At 46.0% G+C, this 22776-nt stretch overlaps 1 protein-coding gene across 1 annotated transcript in view; it reads left to right on the forward strand.

The window, feature by feature from the left end:
- The window catches only part of LOC142297114 (uncharacterized), a 116209-nt gene that overhangs the window by 19554 nt on the left and 73879 nt on the right, over positions 1 to 22776 (forward strand). Inside the window, exon 2 of the mRNA XM_075341379.1 lies at positions 14916 to 15053. Within this exon, the coding sequence (XP_075197494.1) occupies positions 14976 to 15053 (78 nt within the window). The 5' untranslated portion in view covers positions 14916 to 14975. The remainder of the gene's footprint in view (positions 1 to 14915; positions 15054 to 22776) is intronic.

Here is a 22776-nt window from a genome sequence, read left to right on the forward strand (position 1 = left end):
TCGAGGTTCATGGCCAATAGGTCGACAGCTGCTAATATCAGGAGATTATATCTTAATCTACAGTTGCCGCCTGACAACCCTGGCCGGAGGGTGATCGCTTCGCTAGATGCCCAGAAAGCGTTCGATAGTGTTGAGTGGGGGATCTGTGGAAAGTGTTGCAACATATGGGTTTTGGCCCACGGTTTGTAAAGTGGGTGCAGCTGTTGTATAACAGGCCTACTGCTAAAGTTAGGGTACCTTCACACTTAGCGATGCAGCAGCGATCCGACCAGCGATCTGACCTGGTCAGGATCGCTGCTGCATCGCTACATGGTCGCTGGTGAGCTGTCAAACAGGCAGATCTCACCAGCGACCAGTGAACAGCCCCCAGCCAGCAGCGACGTGCAAGCGACGCTGCGCTTGCACGGAGCTGCCGTCTGGAAGCTGCGGAGACTGGTAACTAAGGTAAACATCGGGTATGGTTACCCGATGTTTACATTAGTTACCAGCGCACAGCTGTGTGTGCAGGGAGCAGGGAGCCGCGCACACTGAGCGCTGGCTCCTTGCTCTCCTACCATAGCTACAGTACACATCGGGTTAATTAACCCGATGTGTAATGCAGCTACATGTGCAGAGAGCAGGGAGCCGCGCACACTGCTTAGCGCTGGCTCCTTGCTCTCCTAGCTGCTGTACACATCGGGTTAATTAACCCGATGTGTACAGCAGCTACATGTGCAGAGAGCCGGAGCCGGCAGCACAGGCAGCGTGAGAGCTGCAGATGCTGGTAACTAAGGTAAATATCGGGTAACCACCTTGGTTACCCGATGTTTATCTTGGATACAGCTTACCTCAGCTGTCAGACGCCGGCTCCTGCTCCCTGCTCGCTTCATTTGTCGCTCTCTTGCTGTCACACACAGCGATCTGTGTGTCACAGCAGGAGAGCGGCTTTGAAGAAAACGAACCAGGGCTGTGTGTAACGAGCAGCGATCTCGCAGCAGGGGCCAGATCGCTGCTCAGTGTCACACACAGCGAGATCGCTAATGAGGTCACTGCTGCGTCACAAAAAGCGTGACTCAGCAGCGATCTCGGCAGCGAGCTCGCTGTGTGTGAAGCACCCCTTAGAGTTAACGGTATGACCTCCTCAGCATTTGAGTTGCACCGGGGAACGAGGCAGGGCTGCCCACTATCGCCGCTCCTATTTGCTATTGCAATAGAGCCTCTGGCGGCGGCCATTAGGAAATCGAAGGAGATCCATGGATTTAGGCATGGGCATTTAGAGGAGAAAATAGCTCTTTATGCTGACGACTTATTACTTTTCTTGGGGGATCCGTCAGCCTCATTGGATCATGCCATGCAAATAATAGAGAAATTTGGAGAAGTTTCGGGACTGACCATTAATTGGTCTAAATCGAGCCTCTTTAAAGTGGATGGTGAAGTAAACTGGACATGCATCAGATATTGGACGGGGGAATTCTGAAATCGTTCCCGCAGTTACAGAGTGAGTGTCAGTTACCGGCGTCCGGCTGGCTTCACTACAGTCAATTAAAACATGCGATTGCAGCCCAAGCGGCTAAACAAAGTGTGCACATACAGACTGACCTGGTACTGGAGTATAAAGACTGACCTGGTACTGGAGTATGCAGACTGACCTGGTGCTGGAGTATACAGACTGACCTGGTGCTGGAGTATACAGACTGACCTGGTACTGGAGTATGCAGACTGACCTGGTACTGGAGTATGCAGACTGACCTGGTACTGGAGTATGCAGACTGACCTGGTGCTGGAGTATGCAGACTGACCTGGTGCTGGAGTATGCAGACTGACCTGGTGCTGGAGTATGCAGACTGACCTGGTGCTGGAGTATGCAGACTGACCTGGTGCTGGAGTATGCAGACTGACCTGGTGCTGGAGTATGCAGACTGACCTGGTGCTGGAGTATGCAGACTGACCTGGTGCTGGAGTATGCAGACTGACCTGGTGCTGGAGTATGCAGACTGACCTGGTGCTGGAGTATGCAGACTGACCTGGTGCTGGAGTATGCAGACTGACCTGGTGCTGGAGTATGCAGACTGACCTGGTGCTGGAGTATGCAGACTGACCTGGTGCTGGAGTATGCAGACTGACCTGGTGCTGGAGTATGCAGACTGACCTGGTGCTGGAGTATGCAGACTGACCTGGCGCTGGAGTATGCAGACTGACCTGGCGCTGGAGTATGCAGACTGACCTGGCGCTGGAGTATGCAGACTGACCTGGCGCTGGAGTATGCAGACTGACCTGGCGCTGGAGTATGCAGACTGACCTGGCGCTGGAGTATGCAGACTGACCTGGCGCTGGAGTATGCAGACTGACCTGGCGCTGGAGTATGCAGACTGACCTGGCGCTGGAGTATGCAGACTGACCTGGCGCTGGAGTATGCAGACTGACCTGGCGCTGGAGTATGCAGACTGACCTGGCGCTGGAGTATACAGACTGACCTGGCGCTGGAGTATACAGACTGACCTGGTGCTGGAGTATACAGACTGACCTGGCGCTGGAGTATACAGACTGACCTGGTGCTGGAGTATACAGACTGACCTGGTGCTGGAGTATACAGACTGACCTGGTGCTGGAGTATACAGACTGACCTGGTGCTGGAGTATACAGACTGACCTGGTGCTGGAGTATACAGACTGACCTGGTGCTGGAGTATGCAGACTGACCTGGTGCTGGAGTATGCAGACTGACCTGGTGCTGGAGTATGCAGACTGACCTGGTGCTGGAGTATGCAGACTGACCTGGTGCTGGAGTATGCAGACTGACCTGGTGCTGGAGTATGCAGACTGACCTGGTGCTGGAGTATGCAGACTGACCTGGTGCTGGAGTATGCAGACTGACCTGGTGCTGGAGTATGCAGACTGACCTGTTGCTGGAGTATGCAGACTGACCTGGCGCTGGAGTATGCAGACTGACCTGGCGCTGGAGTATGCAGACTGACCTGGCGCTGGAGTATGCAGACTGACCTGGCGCTGGAGTATGCAGACTGACCTGGCGCTGGAGTATGCAGACTGACCTGGCGCTGGAGTATGCAGACTGACCTGGCGCTGGAGTATGCAGACTGACCTGGCGCTGGAGTATGCAGACTGACCTGGCGCTGGAGTATGCAGACTGACCTGGTGCTGGAGTATGCAGACTGACCTGGTGCTGGAGTATGCAGACTGACCTGGTGCTGGAGTATGCAGACTGACCTGGTGCTGGAGTATGCAGACTGACCTGGTGCTGGAGTATGCAGACTGACCTGGTGCTGGAGTATGCAGACTGACCTGTTGCTGGAGTATGCAGACTGACCTGGCGCTGGAGTATGCAGACTGACCTGGCGCTGGAGTATGCAGACTGACCTGGCGCTGGAGTATGCAGACTGACCTGTTGCTGGAGTATGCAGACTGACCTGGCGCTGGAGTATGCAGACTGACCTGGCGCTGGAGTATGCAGACTGACCTGGCGCTGGAGTATGCAGACTGACCTGGCGCTGGAGTATGCAGACTGACCTGGCGCTGGAGTATGCAGACTGACCTGGCGCTGGAGTATGCAGACTGACCTGGCGCTGGAGTATGCAGACTGACCTGGCGCTGGAGTATGCAGACTGACCTGGCGCTGGAGTATGCAGACTGACCTGGCGCTGGAGTATGCAGACTGACCTGGCGCTGGAGTATGCAGACTGACCTGGCGCTGGAGTATGCAGACTGACCTGGCGCTGGAGTATGCAGACTGACCTGGCGCTGGAGTATGCAGACTGACCTGGCGCTGGAGTATGCAGACTGACCTGGCGCTGGAGTATGCAGACTGACCTGGCGCTGGAGTATGCAGACTGACCTGGCGCTGGAGTATGCAGACTGACCTGGCGCTGGAGTATGCAGACTGACCTGGCGCTGGAGTATGCAGACTGACCTGGCGCTGGAGTATGCAGACTGACCTGGCGCTGGAGTATGCAGACTGACCTGGCGCTGGAGTATGCAGACTGACCTGGCGCTGGAGTATGCAGACTGACCTGGCGCTGGAGTATGCAGACTGACCTGGCGCTGGAGTATGCAGACTGACCTGGCGCTGGAGTATGCAGACTGACCTGGCGCTGGAGTATGCAGACTGACCTGGCGCTGGAGTATGCAGACTGACCTGGCGCTGGAGTATGCAGACTGACCTGGCGCTGGAGTATGCAGACTGACCTGGCGCTGGAGTATGCAGACTGACCTGGCGCTGGAGTATGCAGACTGACCTGGCGCTGGAGTATGCAGACTGACCTGGCGCTGGAGTATGCAGACTGACCTGGCGCTGGAGTATGCAGACTGACCTGGCGCTGGAGTATGCAGACTGACCTGGCGCTGGAGTATGCAGACTGACCTGGCGCTGGAGTATGCAGACTGACCTGGCGCTGGAGTATGCAGACTGACCTGGCGCTGGAGTATGCAGACTGACCTGGCGCTGGAGTATGCAGACTGACCTGGCGCTGGAGTATGCAGACTGACCTGGCGCTGGAGTATGCAGACTGACCTGGCGCTGGAGTATGCAGACTGACCTGGCGCTGGAGTATGCAGACTGACCTGGCGCTGGAGTATGCAGACTGACCTGGCGCTGGAGTATGCAGACTGACCTGGCGCTGGAGTATGCAGACTGACCTGGCGCTGGAGTATGCAGACTGACCTGGCGCTGGAGTATGCAGACTGACCTGGCGCTGGAGTATGCAGACTGACCTGGCGCTGGAGTATGCAGACTGACCTGGCGCTGGAGTATGCAGACTGACCTGGCGCTGGAGTATGCAGACTGACCTGGCGCTGGAGTATGCAGACTGACCTGGCGCTGGAGTATGCAGACTGACCTGTTGCTGGAGTATGCAGACTGACCTGGCGCTGGAGTATACAGACTGACCTGGCGCTGGAGTATACAGACTGACCTGGCGCTGGAGTATACAGACTGACCTGGCGCTGGAGTATACAGACTGACCTGGCGCTGGAGTATACAGACTGACCTGGCGCTGGAGTATACAGACTGACCTGGCACTGGAGTATACAGACTGACCTGGTACTGGAGTATGTGTGTAAGGGCGGAGGAAGCACTAAAGGGATCATGTCTGGCACATATAAAGATATACTACATACCTTTCTTTTAGACTACCCAATTAAAACTAAATCTAAATGGGAGGAGGAAGTTGGGCGATAACGGAGGAGGTGTGGGAGAGTATCCTGGTGTATGTCCCTAAACTCTCCATGAGCGACCGGCCAGACTGTCTCACCAATTCGTGATTCACCGGGTATATAGGTCTCCCTTACTGATGTTTAAAATGGGGTCGAAAAGGAATTCGGAGTGTCCAAGGTGTCAGGGACCTGACGCAGGTATTTTTCACATGATGTGGTCTTGTCCGAGACTGGTCTCCTTTTGGACTAAGGTTATCCACACGATAGGAAGAACATATGGGTGTGTCCTTCCCAGGGAACCATTGCTATGCATATTGGGATACGTTGAGGAGCTTGGGGTGGAAAATACTATGAAAATTGCCATTGCTAGGCTCCTGTATGCGGCAAGAAAGCTAATCGCCAGGTACTGGATTAAAAAAAAAGACCCCCCGACCAGGGGAGAGTACATTAAAAGGGTGAAATGTATTCTTCAGCTGGAACAGGGAGTGTATGAAAGAAGGGGGAATGTTAAAATGTTTGAGAAGCTGTGGACTCCTTGGCTGCAATGTGAATAGGACGAGTGATGGACCAGTAAACTGGTCTGGGATAGCCGTCGGAGACCTCTGTGTGTTTTGTTTTATTTGTGTTACTAGTTGTTCCTCCTGCACGTCGGGATGAGCGGGATGGTTGCTATACTGCAGTTGGAGGGTATTCTAAGTGTGTACTAAATGGGATGTAGTATCGGGGAGGAGTGTTGCTGCCGGGGTGGGGGAGGGGGTGGGATGGTGGAGTTAAAGGGGTAATAGATGTGATAAACTTAATTTGGATGCCGATTTGTTATGCTGTTATATGTATTCTGTTTTAATAAAAAAGTATCTGATTTAAAAAAAAAAACTAATAATATTTACAACAAAATCTGGATGAGATTCTCTTCCTGGTGTTGTTCCCATCCTCCGGATCCACTCCATCCAACATAGCGCAGATATTAGACTTCCTCCAAAATGGTTTGGACTTGGGCCTTAAGCCCAGCACACTGAAGGTGCAGGTTTCAGCTATTAGTTCCGTCTTTGATACGGATCTGGCAGGTCATCGCTGGATCCGCTGATTTATGGTTTCCGCTAGTAGGATTTGTCCACGGCAGAGAGTCTTCACACCATCCTGGGAAATTAATGTGGTCTTAACTGGACTTTCCCGATCGACTTATGAGCCCTTCTCCTCCTGTAGCATACGCTCACTCTCTCTCACAAGACTGCATTCTTGGTGGCAAATACTTCTGCTCGAAGAGTTGGGGAGCTTCAAGCATTATCCATCCAGGAACCATACTCGACAGTCAGGGATGACAGCATTGTCTATCGGTTGGACCCTTCATTCCTTCCCAAGGTGGTCTCGGATTTCCATTGCTCCCAATCTATTGTCCTTCTTTCCTTCTGTCAGCATAGGAGAGTCCTTTTTAACCTCTCTTGTGCTTCCTGTCCCTATTAAGGTGTGGAGAGACAACCTCCTATGCTGTTGTGGAAGGTTCTAAGAAATCGAATTAACTGTAAGAATATTCTTATTTCCAGGATAACCTTGTCTGTGGCTTGATTCATATGTCCTTTGCAAACTTTAATCTGCCCAATTCCAGCCTTGCTGAAGCATCCCCAGATCCTCCCCGATCCTCCACCAAATTCACAGTGGGTGCAAGACACTGTGGCTTTTACACCTCTCCAGGTCTGTCTAACCATTAGACGACCAGGTGTTGGGCAGAGCTGAAAAGGACAGTGCGCCATGCCATGTTCTTACCTGTGGAATATGAAGGGCATTGATTCCCCAATGTCTGCGACATATCACCATGAATATCCTTCGGGGACTTTCCCTGGAGAAACAAGAATTTTATCCTCCTGTGTTCTCAGTTGCTGTGAATATCACATTAGACTCCGCCATCTTGTTTTCCTGCGTGCGTAGAACACTGTTGCCATAAGCAACAAACACAAAATTTTGAAAACATATATTAGACACACAAGACTTTCATGCGATGTAACATTCGTTACCATAGAAACAAAAAAAATCACAAAGACAACGACTTATCAGCAGTCCCTTGTAAAACCCTATAAAAGCACCAGAAGCCGGGATGCAACAATCACATCTATAAATAGTATTCAAAAGGACGATACATCTAGTACCGTACATCCGCGGATCAAGCGCGTTATCAGCACACCCTGTCTGATTCATTAAGCATAAACCCTACTTCTGCATATTAAAATTATCAATCTCTCGGCCTCCCCAACACGCTTCTCCACAACTGGCTTCATCAGGGGATCTACTTATAGATGTGATTGTTGCATCCAGGCTTCTTGTACTTTTATAGGATTATACATGATTTAAAAGATAGATTAGAATTTGTTTTAATCTCAGTCCCTTTTGTAAATAGTTCCAATCTGATCTGTACTATGGTTTCTTCCATTCTGTGATCCGTGCTCCAGTTTGATCTATTTTATGGTCCGTTCCGCGCACGGGACCGTGTTCGTATACCATTCGTGTTCCAGTTCATATACTGGTCTGATCCCTTCTTTGGTCTGGTCCGTGTTCCTTTCTGTGCTCCGGTCCGTGTTCCATTCTGTGCTGTGGTCTGATCCCTTCTATGCTCCGTTCCATGCTATAGGGTACTTTACACGCTGCGATATCGGTACCGATATCGCTAGCGAGCGTACCCGCCCCCGTCGGTTGTGCGACACGGGCAAATCGCTGCCCGTGGCGCACAACATCGCTAATACCCGTCACACGGACTTACCTTCCCTGCGACGTCGCTCTGGCCGGCGATCCGCCTCCTTTCTAAGAGGCCGGTTCATGCAGCGTCACAGCGACGTCACACGGCAGCCGTCCAATAGAAGCGGAGGGGCGGAGATGAGCGGCTGGAACTTGCCGCCCACCTCCTTCCTTCCTCATTGCCGGTGGACGCAGGTAAGGAGATGTTCGTCGTTCCTGCGGTGTCACACATAGTGATGTGTGCTTCCTCAGGAACGACAAACAACATCGTACCTGCAGCAGCAACGATATTAAGGAAATGAACGACGTGTCGAGCAACGGTTTTTCACGGTTTTGCGCTCGTTGATCGTCGCTCATTGGTGTCACACGCTGCAATATCGCTAACGGCGCCGGATGTGTGTCACTAACGAGTTGACCCCGACGATATATCGTTAGCGATGTTGCAGCGTGTAAAGCACCCTTATGCTCCAGTCCGTATTCCATTCTGTGCTCTGGTCTGTGCTGCGGTCTGATTCCTTCTATGCTCCACTCCTTGTTCCATTCTGTACGCTGCTCCGTATTCCATTCTGTGCTCCAGTCAATGCTCCGCCCTGATCCATTGTACAGTCTGATCCGTTATATGGTCTGGTCCATGCTCCAATCTCATCTGTTTTCTAGTCTGACTTGTTCTACGATCTGATCCACACTCTTGTCTGATCTGCTCTATAGTGTTGTTCGTGCTATGATCCGATGGTCTGATGTGTTCTATGGTTTGGTCCATGCTCCCTTCTGATCCACTCTACGATCTGGCATCTGCTTCGGTCTGGTCCATTTTGTTGTCCGTGTTCATTTTCCGGTTTGGTCCATGCACCGGTCCAGTCCATGCTCCCGGCTGACCTGTGCTCCAATCAAGGCTCCCGGCTGGCCCTTTGCTCTGGTCCTATCCATTCTCCGGTCCAGTCCATGCTCCTGGCTGACCTGTGCTTCAATACAGGATCCCGGCCGGAACAAGTGAAAGTTTGTTCCCGCTCACCTGATCCAGGAGACCACTAGTTTTGGAACCGTGCAAGGAAGAAAAAGTCGGCAAGACTTGTAGCGGGAAATCCAAGGTAATGAATCCAGCAGCTTGATCAAAAATGTTTTTCTTAAAATCTTTAAGGTGCATACATAAAATTAGTCCACATGGGTAACATGGAGTAGTGAACGGACAGAGGACTCTTTTCAGACGTCTAGTCCTTTTTAAATTTCTAAGAAAACTGAGGACTAAGGCTGGTTAAAAATAAAGCTCCGACCCGGACGTTGGTTCAGAAGGGGGAGGAGAGGAGACAGACAATGAGTGAAAAAAAATAAGCATTACATCCATGGCAATTAGGAGGAAAAGAAGTCGGGCGGTATACACCACATAAATACTTTCATAATAACATAGTGATTTCTCATGATACGGCAAGTGGAAAGCAAAGCAAATCACCTGGACTTTAATAGATGTATAGCATGTCACTTTTTAAATTCATTGCCGCAGGGAATCTAGTTCCCATTAGGAAGATCCACCTGGTTTCCCTCTGGAGCAAAAGCTCTTTCAGGTTACTGCCTCTACTAGGCAGCCTGACGGTAACGCGCAAGCTATCCACACTGCCGGCATGTACATTTAAGAAGTGTTTGGAAGTGCCCGACAGACTCCTAGTGATTGTGTTATTTGCATCCTAAATATGCTCTGAAATTCTTTTCTTCAATGGGCGCGATGTGCTACCTATATATTGTCTGACATGTAATACATGATATTAAATGTACATGATCAGAGCTGCAATTGATCATGGAATTGATGTCAAAATTTTTATTAGTGTAAGGCCGGGGTCACACGGGGCACTAGTGCGATGCTCGCATGACACTCGGCTCGCGCTGGCAGCACAGCAGGAGCCGAGTGTCATGCTAGTATCCCTGCGACTGCGATCCGACTGTGCGAGCGGATCTCAGCTGCAGGGAGCGGGCCGGCTCTCAGGAGGGGCGGGCTGGCACGGAGGAGGAGAGGGAGGGATTTATCTCCCTCTCTCCTCCATAGCCGGCTATTGCCATTCTCGCTCTGCAGGCGTGGTACACCGGTGCACCGCGAGTGCAGTGCGATTTTTCTCACCCCATTCACTTAAATGGGTGAGAGAGAAATGAGTCTCGCCGTACAATCTTAGCTTGCTGCGATTGTTTTCTCGGTCCGATTAAGGCTGAGAAAATAATCGCTCATGTGCGCTGATACACAGGCTAGAATTGGTCCGAGTGGAATGCAATGTTTTATCGCACTCCACTTGCACAGATTTTCTCGCCATGTGGCTTCGGCCTAAGAGAAAAAATCCTTAGAATTGGTCATATACTTGCATAATACGCAGATGTCCACATTTGTAGGAGCTACTTACAGACAACCAATTACCCGTGGTTTTTTAGAATTGATTTTTTTCAAATCTTTTGTTATGATCACTTGGTGTCAGAGTGTAATTTCATCTGGACACGAATTTAACACAGCTATCGAGTATCTTTTGAAAAGTATCATCCGATAATAAAACAGGGAGAAATAGTTCACATTATCAGAAAATGTCCAAAAAATTATTTGTGTATTTGGTAGAAAAAAACACGGGTAATTTGTCGTTCACTTCAGGGTTACTGCTCTTTTTGAATTCTAAATATTGATTTCTACTTTTGAGGTTGGTTTTAATTTTGGCATTATCTAGGCAAGTTTGAGAACAACCTCTGTCGGAATCTCTCATCTATCAATCTCCATTCCCTATCGAGATCACTTTGTGTGGTACAACACCTCTTAGCTCTGATATATTGCCCTGTGGGAATATTATTAATGACATGCTTCGGGTGGCAACTCCTGGCATGTAATAGGGAATTGCCTGCAGATGGTTTACGAAATAATTTGCAATTCAGGCTAGTTTCACACTTGCGTTGAATGGCATCTGTTGCATTGCGTTGTGTGACGGATTTTTTTTTTTTTTTAATTTTGTTTTTCTTTCTTTACAGTTTTACCGACAGCAGACTATTGTGAACGATCAGCTGAGCGCTCTCACATGCCGGCGGCCGGGCTCTCAGCTGAGCGCTCTCACATGCCGGCGGCCGGGCGCTCAGCTGAGCGCTCTCACATGCCGGCGGCCGGGCGCTCAGCTGAGCGATCTCACATGCCGGCGGCCGGGAGCTCAGCTGATCGTTCGGCCGCCGAAAATGTGTGCGGGGGGCGGAGTGGGTGGAGCCGAGCGGGCCATGGCGCTGAGCACAGGTGTGTGTGTACATGTGGCTTGCGGGAGGGGGCGGAGCCAAGCGGGGAAGTGTTGGGCTTCCTGCACACGTAGTGAGGGTAAATATCGGCAAAGCACTTTGCTTGCTTACCCGATATTTACCTTGGCTACGGGTGCAGGGAGCCAGAGAGAGCATGCGCTGTGAAATCCTACGGATTGCGCTGCTCAAAAAAAAAGTTACATGCTGCGTTCCGCCCGAAGCAGCATCAAAATAACGACGACGCGTCATCCAGCGGATGCACTGCTGACACTTGCGTTAGTGCGTCATCCATACAAGTCTATGGAGAATAGCGCAGTGCGTTAACGGACTGCGCTATTCTCCATAGTGACGGACTGCACTGAATGCAAGTGTGAAAGTAACCTAAGCCTATCAATGCCAGGGTCACCACTCAAAGTAATGTCCAAAAAATCTACCTGGGTTAAGCTGTGTTGATGGGTGAAGGAAAGATTATGTAGGTTATTTCCAATGAAAATAATGAAATCACGCACTCGCAATGTTGTTCCTTGCCATATTATCAAGATGTCGTCGATGTACCTAAGATACATGGCAATATCGGCAGAAAAAGGCTTTGAGTGATTGAAAATAAAGTCTTCCTCCCACCAGAACATAAAAATTCACACAAGGGAAGGGGAAAAGCGAGCGCCCATTGAACAACCTTGTACCTGGATGAAAAAATCACCAAGAAAAGTAAAATAGTTATTCCGGAGTAAAAAATCGGTAACATCTAATATGTATTCTTGTAAGACTGAAGAATAACCTGAATACTTCTCAAGCTGATTTTTCAATGCCAGGATTGCCAGATAATGGGGAATTGAGGTATAAAGCGATTGCACATCGCATGTGATCCAGCTGTAATTCTCATGCCAATCAAGGTTGGAGATGATATTTAGGACATGTTTACTCTCTTGGACGTAGCTAGGTGATGCTATAGCCAATTGCTGTAGGTGGACATCCAGCCATTCCGATAAATGCTCAGTGATAGAGCCAACACCAGAAATAATTGGTCTAAACTTGGGAGGGAAATCATTGTTGTGCGACTTAGGAAGAGCATGCATCAAAGGGGTTAATGGACACGCTGGGTTGAAAAACTCCTTTTGCTTTGGAGTGATTAAACCCACTTGAACCCCTTCCTCGGTCAGTTTCTCCAAGGAATTTTTATTTCCATAATAGGATTCTGATTAATCTTTTTGTATATGGCACTATCCCTGAGCATTTTAGTTGATTCCTTTTCATACAAGCCCATGTCTAGCACCACCCCCTTTTCTAAATTTTTAATGATATTGTTTTGGGGTTTTTTTTTTTTCAAGAGTTTCAACTGCTGCTTTTTCATTTTTTTGCGAGATTACGAGGAATAGGTTTTTTATGTCTATGCAGTTTGGTGAGTTCTTTTTCCACCAAAACTTGGAAGTCTTCCATCTGGTGGCACATTGATGGAATAGGATAGAAATTGGGATTGGGGACTTTTCCATATAATGCTGTTCCTTTTGGATCGCCTAGTAGACATTTATTTTCAGAAAGGTCTCTGATTTTGTAGTCATTTGCTTCTGAAAGGAAGATGGTAAAAAAGGCTGATCAGGGTCAATTGGATCATTAATAGTATCATCCTGAGAGTGAAAAAAATGTTTTTTGACTGTTAATTTGCGAATAAACCTGAAAAAAAAGATTGAACTTAGTATTGGGAACAAAATTACGGTAAGTCCTTTTTTTCAGTACTTGTATTTCATGCTGGTTGAGGATGGAAGCAGACATATTTATGACGGAGCAGGTATCACAATTTTCCATTATTTCTTCCCCCTGGTGTAGTGTCCATGTTGATGGATCGTTCCTCCTGGAATGCTTGCGGCTGGCCCTCCTTGGTTTTTTTTCTGGAGCTTTTTGATGCCGCAAGGAAGTTTTTTGGATCATTCAATGATGCTGCAGATGTATTAGCATTGGAATAAGACACATCAGTGTTATAATCTATATCCGTAGATTCCATGTCCGTAGAGGAAAAACTCACTCTATGAGAGGGATTATGACTTTTATTTTTAAGAATAGGTTTTGGCCCCGTGTTGCGATAGCGGTGCCAGTTGTAGACTCTATTAGTTTCATAATCCCTAGCATCTCTCTTAAATTTACCTTCTTTGAAGGAAGTTATGGAATCTTCTAATTTCAGAATTTTAATATTAATTTGTTCCTTCATGGTTTTATATGATTCTGTATTCACATATTGAGTGAGTGAATTTTCTATTTTAGTTTTTCTTTCTAAATCCACGAGTTTAATATGCTCCTGTTCGATAATAAGCTGTATGAGCCTTTTTGGAGCAGTCCAATAGACTAGAGTTCCATTGCATAATAAAATCTTCATTGAACTCTGTACTGGGTCTTTTGTTCATGCGTAAACCTCTGGGGACCATGTCTTTATCCAAATACACCTGAAGCGTTTTGCTGTCCCACCAAGTTCGAATACGGGCTGACATGATCTTCTCCAGATCCCACATTAATTTATTGAGTTCTGTATGCATGTCAGGTGTAACATCACTGGGATTTGTAGAAAAGAGTTTGGCTGCTCTCTCCACCATTTTCTGGATATTCACATTATAAAATCATCCGAAAAAACATTATTTTCGTTAGTGGTCTCCATAATAAAAATAGGAATTAAATCACGAGGTAAATATATTCTGTTGTTTAAGTCAATATGTCAGAGACCTCATTGTGATTCATAAAAATTCCAGCATTAAATTGCAATAGGAAAGGTGAGCACGGAAAATGGGGCCAGTGACACAACAAGAGAAAGTTTTTGTTCCAGCTCACCTGTGCCCAGGTCCTATCCATGCTTCGGTCCAGTCCATGCTCCTGGCTGACCCGTGCTCCAATCCAGGCTCACAGCCGACCTATTCGTCTGATCCATCCGTGCTCCAGTCCTGTCCGTGCTCCGGTCCTGTCCGTGCAACGGTCCGGCCCGTGCTCCCTGCTGGCCTGTGCGCCAATCCAGGCTCCCAGCCGGCTCATTGCTCTGAGCCGTCCGTGCTCCGGTCCTGTCCGTGCAACGGTCCGGTCTGTGCTCCAATCTAGGCTCCGGTCCGGTCAGATTGTTTTTATATTTGCTTCTACTTCCTATGGTCTTTCCAGGGGGCGTGGCTATTGGCGCTATTATGCAAAGAATCATATGGACACGCCCTCATAATCCTGGGAGCCACACCCAGTTGTTAGAAATTCTAAACATTTGCACTGAATAAAATGGCCCCAATCTCTGGAACCGGATATTCAGGGTCGGCCATTTATATGGATACACCTACTGTACATAAAATGGGAATGGTTGGTGATATCAACTTCCCGTTTGTGGCTCATTAGTATATCAGAGGGGGTAAATATCGGGTAACCAAGCAAAGCGCTTTGCTTAGTTACTCGATATTTACCCTGGTTACCAAGCGCAGCATCATTACACGAGTCGCTGGTGGCTGGTCACTGTTGAGATCTGCCTGATTGACAGCTCACCAGCAACCATGTAGCGAAGCACCAACGATCCCTGCCAGGTCGTATCGTGGTCGTAATCGCTGGTACATCGCTATGTGTGACGGGACCCTTAGTATAAGAAGCTTATGTGTAAGATGATATCGATAGGGACAGAGATGTTTGTTTTGTCCTGTGTTACTAACGATAAGAGTCGTCCTGATCAGAGCGAAACCGCAGAAACCTGATCTTATGTCCTCCCTCCACACTAATAAGTGACCATCATAAAGGATCTGACAAGCCGAATCTCCCAATGTCACCTGTACGAATGATGATTCCCCCTGTCATCTCCAGCTCCATCAAAAAGACCCGGCACAACCGGAGCCGAGACCATCCAGAGAGCGACTAACAAGCATGGACGAGGACAAGAAGGAGACGACAAGAAGAATAACCGACCTCGCCCTACACATCATCTCCCTGCTGAGCGGAGAGGTAAACTCCTGTATATTCTATATTATCTGCTGAGTGGAGAGGTAAACTCCTGTATATTCTATATTATCTGCTGAGTGGAGAGGTAAACTCCTGTATATTCTATATTATCTGCTGAGTGGAGAGGTAAACTCCTGTATATTCTATATTATCTGCTGAGTGGAGAGGTAAACTCCTGTATATTCTATATTATCTGCTGAGTGGAGGGGTAAACTCCTGTATATTCTATATTATCTACTGAGTGGAGAGGTAAACTCCTGTATATTCTATATTATCTGCTGAGTGGAGGGTAAACTCCTGTATATTCTATATTATCTGCTGAGTGGAGGGTAAACTCCTGTATATTCTATATTATCTGCTGAGTGGAGAGGTAAACTCCTGTATATTCTATATTATCTGCTGAGTGGAGGGTAAACTCCTGTATATTCTATATTATCTGCTGAGTGGAGGGTAAACTCCTGTATATTCTATATTATCTGCTGAGTGGAGGGTAAACTCCTGTATATATTATCTGCTGAGTGGAGAGGTAAACTCCTGTATATTCTATATTATCTGCTGAGTGGAGAGGTAAACTCCTGTATATTCTATATTATCTGCTGAGTGGAGGGTAAACTTCTGTATATTCTATATTATCTGCTGAGTGGAGGGTAAACTCCTGTATATTCTATATTATATGCTGAGTGGAGAGGTAAACTCCTGTATATTCTATATTATCTGCTGAGTGGAGGGTAAACTCCTGTATATTCTATATTATCTGCTGAGTGGAGAGGTAAACTCCTGTATATTCTATATTATCTGCTGAGTGGAGAGGTAAACTCCTGTATATTCTATATTATCTGCTGAGTGGAGAGGTAAACTCCTGTATATTCTATATTATCTGCTGAGTGGAGAGGTAAACTCCTGTATATTGTATATTATCTGCTGAGTGGAGGGTAAACTCCTGTATATTCTATATTATCTGCTGAGTGGAGAGGTAAACTCCTGTATATTCTATATTATCTGCTGAGTGGAGGGTAAACTCCTGTATATTCTATATTATCTGCTGAGTGGAGAGGTAAACTCCTGTATATTCTATATTATCTGCTGAGTGGAGAGGTAAACTCCTGTATATTCTATATTATCTGCTGAGTGGAGAGGTAAACTCCTGTATATTCTATATTATCTGCTGAGTGGAGGGTAAACTCCTGTATATTCTATATTATCTGCTGAGTGGAGAGGTAAACTCCTGTATATTCTATATTATCTGCTGAGTGGAGGGGTAAACTCCTGTATATTCTATATTATCTGCTGAGTGGAGGGTAAACTCCTGTATATTCTATATTATCTGCTGAGTGGAGGGTAAACTCCTGTATATTCTTTATTATCTGCTGAGTGGAGGGTAAACTCCTGTATATTCTATATTATCTGCTGAGTGGAGGGTAAACTCCTGTATATTCTATATTATCTGCTGAGTGGAGGGTAAACTCCTGTATATTCTATATTATATGCTGAGTGGAGAGGTAAACTCCTGTATATTCTATATTATCTGCTGAGTGGAGAGGTAAACTCCTGTATATTCTATATTATCTGCTGAGTGGAGGGTAAACTCCTGTATATTGTATATTATTTGCTGAGTGGAGGGTAAACTCCTGTATATATTATCTGCTGAGTGGAGAGGTAAACTCCTGTATATTCTATATTATCTGCTGAGTGGAGAGGTAAACTCCTGTATATTCTATATTATCTGCTGAGTGGAGGGTAAACTCCTGTATATTCTATATTATATGCTGAGTGGAGAGGTAAACTCCTGTATATTCTATATTATCTGCTGAGTGGAGGGGTAAACTCCTGTATATTCTATATTATCTGCTGAGTGGAGGGTAAACTCCTGTATATTCTATATTAGGGTACTTTCACACTTGCGTTTATTTCCTTCCTTTTCAATCCGCCCTTTTGGAAAACAGCGGAATCCGTTAACGGATTCCGCTGTTTCCCATAGACTTGTATGGGTGACGGATTGTACCAAAAGGACCTGCGTTGCTTCCGCTGGGCGACGCTCCGTTGCTTCCGCCCAGCGGGAGGAACGCAGCATGTAACGTTATTTGGAGCAGCGGAATCCTCTGGATTCCACTGCGCATGCTCTTTTTTTTTTTTAAATCAAACTTTATTTTGGCTCGCGGTGGCCGAACGTTCAGCTGAGCGCCCGGCCGTCGGCAAGCGACAGCGCTCAGCTGAGCGACCGGCCACTGGCATGCCCGGCCGCCGGCAAGTGACAGCGCTCAGCTGAGCGCCCGCCTGCCAGCATGCCCGGGCGCCGGCAAGTGACAGCGCTCAGCTGATCACCCGGCGGTCGGCTGCAGGGAGCGATCAGCTGATCACCCAGCGGCCGGCTACTGGGAGCAATCAGCTGATCACCCGGCGGCCGGCTACTGGGAGCCATCAGCTGATCGTTTACAATAGTCTGCCGCTAGTAAAACTAAAAAAAAAATTAAAAAAAATCAAAAAGAATTGCGTTGTTTTGCAGCATCCATTGCATCCGTTGTGCCACTATATGCAACACATCCGTTGTATCCGTTACACAACGCAATGCAACGGATACCGTTCAACGCAAATGTGAAAGTACCCTTATCTGCTGAGTGGAGGGTAAACTCCTGTATATTCTATATTATCTGCTGAGTGGAGGGTAAACTCCTGTATATTCTATATTATATGCTGAGTGGAGAGGTAAACTCCTGTATATTCTATATTATCTGCTGAGTGGAGAGGTAAACTCCTGTATATTGTATATTATCTGCTGAGTGGAGGGTAAACTCCTGTATATTCTATATTATCTGCTGAGTGGAGAGGTAAACTCCTGTATATTCTATATTATCTGCTGAGTGGAGGGTAAACTCCTGTATATTCTATATTATCTGCTGAGTGGAGAGGTAAACTCCTGTATATTCTATATTATCTGCTGAGTGGAGGGTAAACTCCTGTATATTCTATATTATCTGCTGAGTGGAGGGTAAACTCCTGTATATTTTATATTATCTGCTGAGTGGAGGGTAAACTCCTGTATATATTATCTGCTGAGTGGAGAGGTAAACTCCTGTATATTCTATATTATCTGCTGAGTGGAGGGTAAACTCCTGTATATTCTATATTATCTGCTGAGTGGAGGGTAAACTCCTGTATATTCTATATTATATGCTGAGTGGAGAGGTAAACTCCTGTATATTCTATATTATCTGCTGAGTGGAGGGTAAACTCCTGTATATTCTATATTATCTGCTGAGTGGAGGGTAAACTCCTGTATATTCTATATTATCTGCTGAGTGGAGGGTAAACTCCTGTATATATTATCTGCTGAGTGGAGAGGTAAACTCCTGTATATTCTATATTATCTGCTGAGTGGAGGGTAAACTCCTGTATATTGTATATTATCTGCTGAGTGGAGGGTAAACTCCTGTATATTCTATATTATCTGCTGAGTGGAGGGTAAACTCCTGTATATTCTATATTATCTGCTGAGTGGAGGGTAAACTCCTGTATATTTTCTTTATTATATGCTGAGTGGAGAGGTAAACTCCTGTATATTTTATATTATCTGCTGAGTGGAGGGGTAAATTCCTGTATATTCTATATTATCTGCTGAGTGGAGAGGTAAACTCCTGTATATTCTATATTATCTGCTGAGTGGAGGGGTAAACTCCTGTATATTCTATATTATCTGCTGAGTGGAGGGTAAACTCCTGTATATTCTATATTATCTGCTGAGTGGAGGGTAAACTCCTGTATATTCTATATTATCTGCTGAGTGGAGGGTAAACTCCTGTATATTCTATATTAGGGTACTTTCACACTTGCGTTTATTTCCTTCCTTTTCAATCCGCCCTTTTGGAAAACAGCGGAATCCGTTAACGGATTCCGCTGTTTCCCATAGACTTGTATGGGTGACGGATTGTACCAAAAGGACCTGCGTTGCTTCCGCTGGGCGACGCTCCGTTGCTTCCACCCAGCGGGAGGAACGCAGCATGTAACGTTATTTTGAGCAGCGGAATCCTCTGGATTCCACTGCGCATGCTCTTTTTTTTTTTTTTTTTTTTTTTTTTTTTTAAATCAAACTTTATTTTGGCTCGCGGCGGCCGAACGTTCAGCTGAGCGCCCGGCCGTCGGCAAGCGACAGCGCTCAGCTGAGCGACCGGCCACTGGCATGCCCGGCCGCCGGCAAGTGACAGCGCTCAGCTGAGCGCCCGCCGGCATGCCCGGCCGCCGGCAAGTGACAGCGCTCAGCTGAGCGCCCGCCTGCCAGCATGCCCGGGCGCCGGCAAGTGACAGCGCTCAGCTGATCACCCAGCGGCCAGCTACTGGGAGCGATCAGCTGATCACCCGGCGGCCGGCTACTGGAAGCCATCAGCTGATCGTTTACAATAGTCTGCCGCTAGTAAAACTAAAAAAAAAATTAAAAAAAATCAAAAAGAATTGCGTTGTTTTGCAGCATCCATTGCATCCGTTGTGCCACTATATGCAACACATCCGTTGCATCCGTTACACAACGCAATGCAACGGATACCGTTCAACGCAAATGTGAAAGTACCCTTATCTGCTGAGTGGAGGGTAAACTCCTGTATATTCTATATTATCTGCTGAGTGGAGAGGTAAACTCCTGTATATTCTATATTATCTGCTGAGTGGAGGGTAAACTCCTGTATATTCTATATTATCTGCTGAGTGGAGGGTAAACTCCTGTATATTCTATATTATATGCTGAGTGGAGAGGTAAACTCCTGTATATTCTATATTATCTGCTGAGTGGAGAGGTAAACTCCTGTATATTCTATATTATCTGCTGAGTGGAGAGGTAAACTCCTGTATATTCTATATTATCTGCTGAGTGGAGGGTAAACTCCTGTATATTCTATATTATATGCTGAGTGGAGAGGTAAACTCCTGTATATTCTATATTATCTGCTGAGTGGAGGGTAAACTCCTGTATATTCTATATTATCTGCTGAGTGGAGAGGTAAACTCCTGTATATTCTATATTATCTGCTGAGTGGAGAGGTAAACTCCTGTATATTCTATATTATCTGCTGAGTGGAGGGGTAAACTCCTGTATATTCTATATTATCTGCTGAGTGGAGGGTAAACTCCTGTATATTCTATATTATCTGCTGAGTGGAGGGTAAACTCCTGTATAGTCTATATTATCTGCTGAGTGGAGGGTAAACTCCTGTATAGTCTATATTATCTGCTGAGTGGAGGGTAAACTCCTGTATATTCTATATTATCTGAGTGGAGGGGTAAACTCCTGTATATTTCTATATTATCTGCTGAGTGGAGAGGTAAACTCCTGTATATTTTATATTATCTGCTGAGTGGAGGGTAAACTCCTGTATATTCTATATTATCCGCTGAGTGGAGGGTAAACTCCTGTATATTCTATATTATCTGCTGAGTGGAGAAGTAAACTCCTGTATATTCTATATTATCTGCTGAGTGGAGGGGTAAACTCCTGTATATTCTATATTATCTGCTGAGTGGAGGGTAAACTCCTGTATATTCTATATTATCTGCTGAGTGGAGGGTAAACTCCTGTATAGTCTATATTATCTGCTGAGTGGAGGGTAAACTCCTTTATAGTCTATATTATCTGCTGAGTGGAGGGTAAACTCCTGTATATTCTATATTATCTGCTGAGTGGAGGGTAAACTCCTGTATATTCTATATTATCTGCTGAGTGGAGGGTAAACTCCTGTATATTCTATATTATCTGCTGAGTGGAGAGGTAAACTCCTGTATATTCTATATTATCTGCTGAGTGGAGGGGTAAACTCCTGTATATTCAATATTATCTGCTGAGTGGAGGGTAAACTCCTGTATATTCTATATTATCTGCTGAGTGGAGGGTAAACTCCTGTATATTCTATATTATCTGCTGAGTGGAGGGTAAACTCCTGTATATTCTATATTATCTGCTGAGTGGAGAGGTAAACTCCTGTATATTCTATATTATCTGCTGAGTGGAGAGGTAAACTCCTGTATATTCTATATTATCTGCTGAGCGGAGAGGTAAACTCCTGTATATTCTATATTATCTGCTGAATGGAGAGGTAAACTCCTGTATATTCTATATTATCTGCTGAGTGGAGGGTAAACTCCTGTATATTCTATATTATCTGCTGAGTGGAGGGGTAAACTCCTGTATATTCTATATTATCTGCTGAGTGGAGTGGTAAACTCCTGTATATTCTATATTATCTGCTGAGTGGAGGGTAAACTCCTGTATATTCTATATTATCTGCTGAGTGGAGGGTAAACTCCTGTATATTCTATATTATCTGCTGAGTGGAGAGGTAAACTCCTGTATATTCTATATTATGTGCTGAGTGGAGGGTAAACTCCTGTATATTCTATATTATCTGCTGAGTGGAGAGGTAAACTCCTGTATATTCTATATTATCTGCTGAGCGGAGAGGTAAACTCCTGTATATTCTATATTATCTGCTGAATGGAGAGGTAAACTCCTGTATATTCTATATTATCTGCTGAGTGGAGGGTAAACTCCTGTATATTCTATATTATCTGCTGAGTGGAGGGGTAAACTCCTGTATATTCTATATTATCTGCTGAGTGGAGTGGTAAACTCCTGTATATTCTATATTATCTGCTGAGTGGAGGGTAAACTCCTGTATATTCTATATTATCTGCTGAGTGGAGGGTAAACTCCTGTATATTCTATATTATCTGCTGAGTGGAGAGGTAAACTCCTGTATATTCTATATTATGTGCTGAGTGGAGGGTAAACTCCTGTATATTCTATATTATCTGCTGAGTGGATATACCACTTTATTAAATACCTTTTTGTATTTAATAAAATCATTTTTACATGCAATTGCTTGGTATTGGGTTAGACTAATTATGTTGGAATGTATGTTTGGCACACAAAGTCCTTTTTGCTTTCAATTTTCCCTCTTAAATGTGAGGACGTGCCGGAGCGGCCTTGAGATAGCCGCATCTGTGACTCCACAATTGCGGGTCCTTTTGTTGAGGATAAGAATTAAGTAACCAAAAATACTTAATTCAGCCATTTCATAGACTCAAATATATAGTTTAGTTGATGTAACCTAACACACGTATTTATGAATGCTTTTGTTTCTTACTAATTGGAGATATATATATATATATATATCTCCAGTGATTTTCCTTAATACAATATACCAGCACATGTAACTTAAAGATGGCTCCTACATCCTGGATAATGCCCAAGAAGTTGAGGAACAGAGGAGTTCCCAAAGTTTGGCACAACCAATCCAGGACAGACCATGCAAATTCCTATATGTCTTGAGTCCAGCCTACGATATTTGATTGGACTATATTTTGTCTACACCCTTTACTTCTTTAAACTGAAACAGAATCACTGGCGTCGGTCATGAGAGAAAGACATAACTGACTCGTAGTCCGTTATTTTATTTTTTCTCGAAGTGCACACATGACAATATAATTTGAACACGGCAGTCAGACCTGAAGAGACCCATTGTAGTCTCACCTCAACAGCTGGCGCCTGTTATTCGTGTGGCATCGAAAGAGTGGGTCAGATCTTCCACTTTCCGGATGCATAGGCTGCTCCGCAAGTAACCAAGGGTTGCCTGATGGTGGAGGACTTGATCACCCTCATTTTTGGACCACGGTAGGCTTCGTATACATTCTATGTGTTGTTTTGCTTGTGGCTCGGGAAATCCTTGGAGAAAGCTGTGCAGTCTCT

Source organism: Anomaloglossus baeobatrachus, chromosome 3, assembly GCF_048569485.1.
Source record: "Anomaloglossus baeobatrachus isolate aAnoBae1 chromosome 3, aAnoBae1.hap1, whole genome shotgun sequence".
Taxonomy (NCBI): Eukaryota; Metazoa; Chordata; class Amphibia; order Anura; family Aromobatidae; genus Anomaloglossus; species Anomaloglossus baeobatrachus.